This window comes from Perissodus microlepis, chromosome 19, assembly GCF_051167445.1.
Source record: "Perissodus microlepis isolate ML-2025 ecotype Zambia chromosome 19, ASM5116744v1, whole genome shotgun sequence".
In the NCBI taxonomy this organism is placed as follows: Eukaryota; Metazoa; Chordata; class Actinopteri; order Cichliformes; family Cichlidae; genus Perissodus; species Perissodus microlepis.
In genome coordinates, this window is record NC_140479.1 from 28,533,748 (window position 1) to 28,544,681 (window position 10,934).

The 10,934-nt window shown below is 42.8% G+C and overlaps 2 protein-coding genes across 2 annotated transcripts; one reads left to right on the plus strand and one right to left on the minus strand.

The window, feature by feature from the left end:
* Position 1: 1 nt before the first annotated feature.
* Positions 2-3,273, plus strand: dorip1 (dopamine receptor interacting protein 1). Its single transcript, XM_084914635.1, has 5 exons — positions 2-314; positions 581-1,105; positions 1,362-1,451; positions 1,541-1,675; positions 2,040-3,273. Exons 1-5 carry the CDS (start codon positions 229-231, stop codon positions 2,221-2,223), a joined length of 1,020 nt encoding a protein of 339 aa, XP_084770761.1. The 5' UTR covers positions 2-228; the 3' UTR covers positions 2,224-3,273.
* A 67-nt stretch (positions 3,274-3,340) lies between these two features.
* Positions 3,341-10,864, minus strand: klhl28 (kelch like family member 28). Its single transcript, XM_084914634.1, has 6 exons — positions 10,696-10,864; positions 9,564-9,824; positions 8,840-9,477; positions 8,271-8,714; positions 6,961-7,169; positions 3,341-6,848 (listed from the first exon to the last, which is right to left on the minus strand). Exons 2-6 carry the CDS (start codon positions 9,822-9,824, stop codon positions 6,685-6,687), a joined length of 1,716 nt encoding a protein of 571 aa, XP_084770760.1. The 5' UTR covers positions 10,696-10,864; the 3' UTR covers positions 3,341-6,684.
* Between the last annotated feature and the right edge of the window lie 70 nt (positions 10,865-10,934).

The window sequence follows — 10,934 nt, forward strand, 5'->3', positions numbered from 1 at the left end:
GTAATAACGTGGAGAATCAGGAGAGGGCAGCACTGTATATACACAGAGCTTAGATTAATATCATTACAAAGCTAACAGCAACTGTTTATATAGGTCAGACTTGACGTCTACTACAATTTTCGATCCACAGTAAGGTGTCTTCGTTTACTAGAAGGTGCGAGACAAATACCACAATTTATATTTCTGGCTTTGAGGTCCGACGTGAGAAATGAGGAAATACGGAGAGGAATGGAGAGTAGATTCTGTGTTTTGAACGACACTGAGGACCTCAAAACACGAATTTCAAACACTGAAAACAATCAACACTTCGAAAGGTAAGCTTATATATTGTAGGTGATGGTTTGTTATCATTTGTTGGGCTCCGACTAGTCCCTGGAGGGTAACAGTGCTTTACTTGCCAATTGCGTGGTTTGTTTTTGCTATCGCAGGATTTTTGACCTACATTTGCACAGCGTCAGTTTTTCGAAATGAAACAGATCAAATCCACCGGGGCGATACATTTAACCTCGTCCTGTGTTAAAACGCATTTGTCTGAACTTTTGCTGGTTGGTGTGTGTATTTACTTATTTATTTGTTTTAGGTCCAAGACGCTTTTTGAAGAAATACGTGCCTCCATAAACAACAACGACGAGGAGGACCGCTCCTTCTGGAGGCCTGTGCTCCCTTGGGGAGGCGTTTTTACCATCAAGGCAGGACGGAAAGCCATATCGTGCACGCCTCTGTACGTGGAAATCCAGCTCAAAAACACCTGCACCATCGATGGCTTCCTCATGATCCTGTATGTGATTCTGCGGGACAACCAGGGCTTCCGCAGGGAGCTGGCTGTCTTCCTGGGCAAGCAGTTTGTAGAGCATTTCCTCTACCTGATGGACTCCTGTGACTACACCACGGTGAAGATGCTGTGGATCTGGGACAGAATGTCTAAAAGGCAATATCGCTCTGAGATCCACCAGGCGGCCATGGAGATCGACCTGTTTGGCAACGAGCACCAAAACTTTACAGAGAACCTGGAAAACCTCATGTCCACCATGCAGGAGAGCCTGTGCACCAGCTGGAGCTGTCCAGCCCGCTTCCAGGATTGCCTCAAAAGTACCATCAACATCAGGTAAACTGTATTTACCTACTATTCAAGTGTTTTGTTAAGACACAGTTGCTGGCTTTTTACCCAAAATATTTATGTTTTTTCCCCCCAGTATTTGATGTTTAAGTGCCCTTCAGCAGACCTCAGCTGTGCATTGTCTTATGCCAAAGTTGGCAGAAAGAATTGCAATCAAGTGTTGTGATGTGTTTGTGAGTGGATTGTTGTTACATTATATTTTTCACATTTCTAAGAATTTCACTCTGACCCTTTTTCCTCTCAGTCCTCCTCATGAGCTTCCTCACAGAGACCCAATTCAGTCAGCTGTGGATGAGTTCTTCTGCCCCAAGCTCCTGCTCTGCTGTGAAATTGGGTGAGACACGGCAGGATCTTCATCATCGTCGTCTTTTTCAGCGCTGTGTTGTTGTACTTCCTTGACAATTTTTTATTTATTTTAAACAGATGTGATGGTCTAAGGGAATTCTCCCAGAGGATTTTCTGCCATGGCCCTCCACCCTTTGTTATCCTCAACATGCAGCAGTGGAAGTCAGAGGAGCTGTCGTATGTCCCATACCATCTGGCTCTCTGTCAGCACAGGTATGAATCAGAGGTGGATATATCTACAGTAGGTTCTGCATTGCTGTTCATTCAAACGATGTGCCAGTGTAGCCTTCATGTTGCACAGGTGGAGCCCGGCCTCCTAATGCTTTTACATCTGCTGAGCCAGAGGCCTGTGCACAGTCATCATAACTGAATTAATGGAACTTTATTTATGATGCAAGATAGTCATTCAAATTAAAAATGTAAGATCACTATCCTGTCTGATCAGTGATTAAATTTTAAATGTCATTTGGATCTTCTCCACTGCACCGTTGTGCTGCCTGTTTGTTGGGATTTCAAAAATATCTGGAAAGATCTACTTTCCAGTCTTGAGAACAATAAATGTTATTCTTACCTGCAGGTACACACTCGAGGGTGCCACACTGTTCAACAAGGAGGAGCATCACTACTCTGCAGCCTTCCAGATAGACGGTTGCTGGATGCACTATGACGGTCTGAGGAACGATAATCTGATCTTGTTACACAAGCCCCCAGAGCTCCTGCTGCTGTCCTCTCTGGTCTATGTCCGCACCTCTGACAAGTGAACTCATAGTTTCTCAGGTGGACATAGATGAGCCAAAGTCTCAGCACACGCCAGAGTGATTGCATTCATCCAGTTTTTTGTTGTTACATTACCGCAATGTTGCTCTTTTCTTACTGCATTGCTATAAGTTTTAATTCCTGTCCTGGGTTAGCTTCCTCGATTCAGCTGAATGCTTGGTTAAAGCTTACAGTGCAAAATGGAAATGACATCTTTTTGGGCACGCTTGGAATCCAAGAATATAATGGACTATAATAGTTCTGGGTTGAGATTTATAAACAATACGAGTCAGTACTGAATTTCATATACATGTGCAGTGACCATCGGCATAAGAGATTAGTAGGTGAAACTGCTCTGTAGAAATTTCTGTTTGGAGTTGATACTGACACAAGTTTTCAGTACAAGTATAAAAAGTGTTGTTTTTTTTACCTCCATGGTTGATTTACAAAACTGTTGAACTCTCCTGCGTGCATGCAGCGATGCAGACCTCTCAGCTGTTGTGCATCTGTTTGGCAGTGCTTTTCCATAATAACCACAGTATACTGGTTAGTACTTAGCACAAGCATAATGACACAGAGGGTGCAATTGAATCAAACTTGGTCATTATGCCAAAGTCCTTTCCTAAAATTAAACTGGTGCTTCCCCCCCCACACATTTACACTGTGGTCCCCGCCTACCAGGTGAACAAGTTAAGGTTTAAATTGGAGGTAAGCATTTGCCAAAACAGGTGAAAATTATGCCAATTTAGAAGTAATCTGAAATTACACTACAAGCTGGCCTAGAAATCCATTCAGGCCACATCATGTATAAACCGATGAATAAAAGTCAGGCATTTCACAGCTTGTTCAGCACACAGCAGTCTCAAAATGTTATGTTAGTGTTTTGTTTGGTTTAAGTCAAAGCATTACTGTTGTCACACAGTGCCTCTCTCAAGGAAAGTTTAACATGAATCCAGTTGAGAGTTAATTCTTGGATCAAGACTTTAAGTTTTTTTTTTTCCTGTTTGTTTATATGCTGACACTGTCTTTACAATACAAATATTTTTGAAACCTTGCCTATGGCTCCAGTTTGTCGTCCTTTTTCACGTGCATGCCAGGAAGAGATGCAGAAAAAGCAGGCAGTACCTTTTTAAGGCAGGCATTTATTTTAAACTGGGTACAGCTGCACCACATAAACAGACTTAAATGTATGTAAAATGTCTTCAGTCAAACATGAGAAAATGTGAAAAGCTACTGTTTTTAAACACCTAATGTTATCTTGTACTTCCAGTATTAATCCACAGGATATAAAATTCAAGATCATCACCTTACTCCAGACACACGAGGAAATGTAAAAAGAAGCAGAGTGGTCATTTTGGCTAACATTGACATCAGTTTCATAGGATTCCCCCCCCCCTCCCCCCTCAGACATAAACAGAGTGGTAGGCCACTGCAGAACATGTGTTAGTCATCCATCTGCTTTCTTTGTACAAGCACTTTGGTGAGAGTGGTGGCAAAACATGACATTAATTTAGGCCATAATTTAAAGAGAAAAAAAAAAAAATGCTTACATCTGTTCTTTTTTTGCAGATTCACGTTTCCAGATTTTCATCAGCCTCTCTCCAACCTTAAAATAGTTAGTATACACATCAGAAATGGCAACATATGTACATAACAGTGACAAGATGAATCATGGCAGCGGCGACGGCGCACAATTACGCCTGCGTGATTCTGTGCCGTGGCTGCAGTGCTAAAGTGACAAACACTACTACAACAGACAAAAAACAAGAATTTAGAGAACACAAACAAAACAAATTAAATACAAAATTAATAGTTGTGCCGTTTTGAAATAAAGTGTACAGACATACAAATTAAGTTGTGTGTTACTTTTCAAATAAATCAGAAATTCAAAGTACTTGACTTTGATGGGGAAAAAGAAACAAATCAATGACAAACCGCGATTCTCACATGTGACACTGACCAGTTTGCATGGCAAATGTCATTTAACTTCTCATCTTACAGATTTAGTTTAGAGTAAGCAAGGGCAAGGTGAAAGAACACACCTATGTAGTGTTTACAAGACTTATAAGTGCTGAACTGCAGGAAAAAAATAATCTAAATTGATCCAAATAAACACATGCTTTGTGCAAAATGAACCAGCATGCACAACAAAAATGACAACACAGGATGACTGGTTGGTTTAGACAATGTCAAGCTACCGTCTGATGTTTCATTTGGACATCCACATCACCAGCCAACAGTGTGATCTGACAGACATGCTATTTGGGGGTTCTCTTACACCAACATGAGATGCCTTGGCCTTATTCTTTTTTTTTTTCCTCTCTTCTTTTTAAAGAGACAAACAACAAAACATAATTTAACCCACGAAAGGAAACAAAAGTCTTATTGCAGTATCTAAATGCCATTAGCTTAAATCAAAACATATAGAAATGACAATATGTATCAAATAGTTTGGTAAGTGCAATGCAGAGCTTGGTTAAAGTTCCCACTTATGTGCAAACATTAGTCCACAAAGCAACGCAAAAAACTTGCCTTGAACATAAAACAAGTGACTTAAGACGCATCACTACCTGGCCGTCTGCTAATCGAGCGTCCCCTCTATTGCTGTGCAGTCACTCGAGCCCAGTCGCACGCTTTGAACTCTCTCCCAGGGCTGGTGACAGTAACAACATGACCAGAGTTGGCAAGCACAGCCCTTGGTGCCTTATCATCCACCTCCATATATAACCACATGGAAGAATGCAGGGAAAATATTTAAAAATGTGGCACAAGGGAAGATGTTGCGTAGGACCGTTTCCTTTTCAAACGTTTTGGCGTTTCACACCAATCTGTGAAAATATTACTTAAAACCTAAGCTTGCAAGCAAGACCTGGCCACGTGTAGACGTGTTTTTAGTGGAGGATTAACTAGCACAGAAATGTCCGACGCAATCACAAATAAAATAGTGTTCAAAGCCGAGAGGATACCAGCTACAGATAGTTGACAAAGCATGCTCACATCCTGCAACTGGACCAATAATGGAGAAAGTGTAACATTTAAAAAAAAAAAAAAAAAGTTGGAAGTATTTGGGAGAAAAAAAAAAAAAAAAAAAAAGAAAGAATGAAATCATGCCAATCTTCGCCAATCTTCTCGCCTTTGGGGACTATGCAGGTAGAAGTTTGCAGTTGTTGGCCCACAGGCTTCCCTTTTAGTCGCTTTAGGGGCCACTTGCATTTTCTCCAATTAAATTCATACGATAGCAAATAACTATCACCAGTTACACAGCAGAGGCCTAACAGAGTTTGACATTAACTGGATGAAGCAACGCAGACAAACAGCTAAATCCTGAATCCTAAATATAGCACCAGTTAGTATTGTATACAGACCAAAAAAGGTGAAAAGAAGGCCAAGGTCAGTTTCAACTATTGTGAACAGTAGCAAGTGCATGATCTGACCTTAGACCGATGCAACAGAGGAGAGAATATGAGACCCTTTTTTTTTTTCCTCCCGTTTTGTTTTTTTTAAATGGCTCAGAGGATGAAGCAGAGACTAGTGGTGAACACTTTAAGGAGAATTCACCTCTACAGTGGCTGTGGGAATCAAACTGTACACACATTCGCACACACATTAGTGAGCCAGTGCAGAAAAACATTTACAGGCAATGCACTAGAGGATATATTTATATCTATATATTTCATTTAGACTATTTACAAGAGAAAGGCAGCCCTTTTTTGAGAAAATATAAATATTCCAACTTTTCTATTTTTTGTTGTTTTTTTGTCAAGCACTGATGTGGATGCAGAATTATCCTGCGTTGCTGAGCCCAAGCATCAATTCTGCACGCAGACATGTGACAAAACAAAACAGTTCTATCTGACATGCACATACCCCCTGGACCATACACACAGACATACACACTATATGGCCAATAACCACATAGTCATCAAATGCACAAGCAAACTGCAGTGTTCTAGGAAATTTGAACACGCAGCTCTGGTTGCAGCAGAGAAATTCCTAAACAAAACAAAAAAGTTTAGCACAATTAAGGACGTGAAGCACAACATAAAACTGTCTGCAAACTTGACGAAGAATTTTGTAACGTAAATAAGCAGATTCCACAATCCTCTGAGACATAGCTCGAAGTCCTCATTGTGGTCCAGCAGCAATAGAGCGTTCATCTCAGTTTTCCAGTGACAGTCATCCAAACACCATCCACCTTCCTCCGTTATCTCCAGAACCTTCCAGCTCTTCCTCATCCCTGCAGCACAGACTGCAGTCCCCCTTCTAGCCAGCCAGCTAGCCCGGTACACCCATCCACCCAGAAATGCTCTCTGATGTTAACGAAAATGTGCAGGTAAGCTCATCTGCACCTGGAGGATGAATGCGGGGAAGGAGGAGGAGAGCCAAAAAAATAAAATAATAAAAAGAGAGAAAATCTTCTTTGTGTCTAAGGTAATTTATTGGGTCCTAGCTGGCTGGGCCATGGGTCAAAGGGCAGTCAGACCAAAGTTACAACGGCAGTACATCATGCCACTGGAGTCCAACCAGCTGTCTGAGATGGGATCATAACGCTGAACGGTGTTCAGGTAGGATGACCCAGAGTGACCTCCTACCACATAGAGGTAGTTGTCCACAATGGCAGAGCCCACACCTGGAAGACAACAATACCACAAACATATCTCATTATAGGCTTTTCGTGTTATTTTCTGGATCCAACCATCACAACAGAGTCACTCATTTTGAATTTAAAACTCACAACTCACCAGTTCTGGGTTCGTTCATTGGTCGGCACGCCGTCCACTGGTTTTGATGTGGATCGTACCGCTCGATGCTGGACAGGTGCGACACTCCGTTGTGTCCACCCACCACAAATATAAATCCAAGCATTACACCTACTCCGAAGTTGATCCTCTTATCTGCCATGGGGGCTACCATTTCCCAGGCATCCTTGCTAGGGTCATACCGCTCCACGCTGTGTACAGTAGACGCAGCACAGTTATCAAAACACAAAGGTTAAAAAGCTCCAACTCACCCAAATCTCACCCGCTACTTGCAATACCTAGCTTTGCTTCCAGCTGTGCCTTCACTTTGAGACATTTATGGCAATACCCACAATGACCAGTCTTTGCAGACCTAAAGGTGAGCTCACATTACACATCTGGTGTAAGAATGCTTCCTCCATCTCCTGTTCCCTTCTACTAAAGCCTGAATGACAGTTCAGAGAACCTTTGTTCAGCTTTGAATGGGAGCTATTGCTCAGTCAAACAGAGGCACTGCTGCATTGTATTTATTTTTTCTACCACCACTGTTATAGCTGTGTGCTGAGAAATTTTGCTGAGTAAGGTAAACACAATGGGGCTCTTTCTATGCATGCAAGCTTCACAATGCATAATGACTGAGCAATTTTCTTTTAATCGTACAGGGAAAAAAAAGAAAACAAGTTAGATGGTCATATCAAACACGCCAATTTGAACTTGTAATGAGGGAGCGATGAATTCCTGAGAGCCACCGGAACATTGGCAAACTAAGCCATATAAGCCACGGGGGAAAGAAGCAGAAGCAGACGAAGAAGAAGAAGAAGAACAACAACAACAACATCCCCACAGATTCTTTGTCCAAACACATTTTTCTGAGGGGTTTTGGGAGTCAAGGAAACAAGCAACACGAGCACTGCTCTCTAGTGACCTCAGCATTACAGCAACACATTTAGCAACCAATTCTGTTATGGCTATCCAGCACTTATTAACAAGCTCCTGGTCTTTTTCTCAGCTAGACTCGACATCCTTCACTTCATTGCCACTTCTAATAAATAATTAACATAACCCTGAGAGGAAAGAAAAACAACACACACAACATTTTAGGAAGTCTTAAAGGCCTAACCTGTTTTGTTAAAGACCATTTTAAACTAAAGATAGTGGGGGAAAAAATCTATACACGCATCTATACAAAGCATTATTTGACTGCTAAATAAATTGGAAAGTCATTTAAAATTGCCTGGTCCAAGTATTTAATGGTCACTTGGAGACAACATGCACTTAGAGCATATATACACAACTACACTAAGTAAGATTACCTGTTCATATGTGCTGGGCCATAGCCTCCAATAGCATACACCATCCCATCCAGGACAGCGGTGGCAAAGCAGCTGCGGGACTTCGTCATGGGTGCCACAGGCTGCCACTCCTTCAGCTTCGAGACATACTTCTCCACAGACTGGAGGTAATACTGGCCGTCATAGCCTCCCAGGGCATACAGCTCTCCAGCCAGGACCACTACACCGAGAGTGCTGCGACACTCTGCCATACGCTCCACTGAAGACCACGTGTTGGTTTCGGGGTCCCAGCTTTCGACTGTGCTCTCGTGCCTCCGATAGCTAATGCCCTGCCTCATATGTGTGGCGATGCCTCCCACAACATAAACTTTGTGGTCCAGCACCGCCACTCCAAATTCATATCTGGGTACACTGAGAGGGGCCAGTCCTATCCATGAATCCGTCTGAGGGAAATACATTTCCGTGCTGAAAGACAAGGGAAAAAAACAAACAAACCACTAAGACACTTTAAAAAAAAAATAAAATTTAAGTTTAGGAAGTTGCTTTTATACAAATGCATCCAATTGTAATCTACAAGTCACTAGCATTACCTTTCCAATGTGGCAAACAGTCCAGCCTTGCCTCCTACTGCAAGCAGCACCTTTGGGGCACACCTGGGTCGTGCAGACAACACAGTCTGATAGGACAGCCGGTGTTCAGGCATAAAGTGATATTTGAGGGCCTCATTGAGCAGATGCTTGCAGGCGTGGTCATCTCGTATTAGATGGTTGGCTTCATATAGGCGAGTGAGGAATTTGACGCTGAGCAGCGGAAGGCGAACACAGTGCAGCAGTTGAGCCAGATGCTGCTGTCTCTCAGTTACATCATATTTGATCCATGATTCGAGGGCATAAAATACAGTCTCCTCTGTGACTACCTTAAGGCAGTCATTGGACACAATCTCATCCAACTCGGCTCTCGTCAGTTCAAAAAACTCCTCCGTTTGACAGACTTCCTCAAAGTTCTCACAGATGAACTTCGTTGCGGCCAAGCACAGGTCATGACAGCCGTAAGTCTCTGCAAAGCGGGAAATGCCTATACAGTTTCCTGCGTCCAGCTGGCTCTCTAAGAAGGAACAACACTCCTTAAGTACAAGCTTAACCTGGAGTAAGTTGGCAGCGGGTAGCAAAGATTCCACTGTCTCCTGGGAGATAAACACCGTCCCGGTATAAGCATACTCCACTATAGCCTAGAAGCAAAGACAGCACAAGTGTTACAATAAACATGCTACAGCAGTTAATCACTGTGCCTAGCGAGTGTTGGATGGAAGCATACCTGCAAGGCAGCTTCATCAATGCACTGGAACTCCACCTCAGAGGTCTCCTTTTCTGACAGGTTACCCGTAAACATGGCCTTGAAATAAGGACTGATGCTGGCCAGCACTACTTTGTGGGCATGGATCTTGGCATCACCCACACGCAGCACAATGTCACATAGTTCGTGATCCTGCCGCAAGAGCTGGAGGCCTTGCAGCAGCTGCTCTGAGTGAGGCCGTGTCAGACTTGCAAACATATAGGACTGGTCCTGCTGGTCCATCTGAGAGCAGCAAATCACAGATCAGTGTAATGTTTTGAGAAGAGTCATAAAGTCAGTGATATTTTCCAAAGATAGGCCGGTCAGCTAATAGAAATCCTGGACGTTATCCAAGTGCCATATGGCTCTGACACTACAAGCCTGAAAAGTCACACTTTCTGGCTTGGGTAACGTGACGTAATAACAGCACGCGTTATGTAAACACGCCTGGGCAGTATGATGCAGTCAGACATTATTTCCCCCGAACCAAGTATTGCATTAGTTGTTCTAACCAGTTTTGTTAGCAGATTACTGCGAGTTAAGCTAAATAAGCATGATCTTTATTAAGAAACAACGCAGCGTAAAGTCATCTACACGTATTAGCTAAAAACAACACACATTCTAGATTGCCCTGAAACCAGGTGGCTACATGTGAGCACTCTGTGTCCAAGCTTTGGCACAACGAGTCACAACAACACATCCGTTTGTTAACTGGGGCCTTGATTTCTGAACGCAGGACTTGGCCAGATTAAAAATCGCTAGCTACCTCTTAGCTTAAAATAAGCACACAGCTAATACGGTAGCCAGTACTGTAAAGCTCACCAGCAGCTTAGCAGTTTGCATAAACAAATTTGCACGAACATCACACGCACAACGCTCATGTGTGCACTGTACTGTCATTATATTATTTTTCCACGCCAACAAATACAGAGAGCTGATATTCCTGTTTCCCTGCGCTGCAGTCACCGCAGGTTAGCTGCTAAAAATAAACACGGTTCCTGTGGCTAGCTGTATCATTGATTGATATACAGTAACATGGCTGACAGATACAAAACGTGACGTTGTAGCCAGGATTTAGATAACATCTAGCATCGTCAGATTAAGAAAAACAAACCTGTAGTTTACAGCCCGTCTGGCGTGCCGCTGTAACGACCGATTTTGCAGTGACGACGACAGCGAAGCCCGGGCGGCTATCAAGAAAACAACCTGCAACCTAGCCACAAAGCTACAGACGAGATCTTATTATAACCAGCTACCAGGGCAGCACACCCACTTCCGGTGATTTTCAAAATAAAACGATATTTGCAGTTATTTAATTCACTGAATGGTTAAGAACCAAATCAATGACAATGC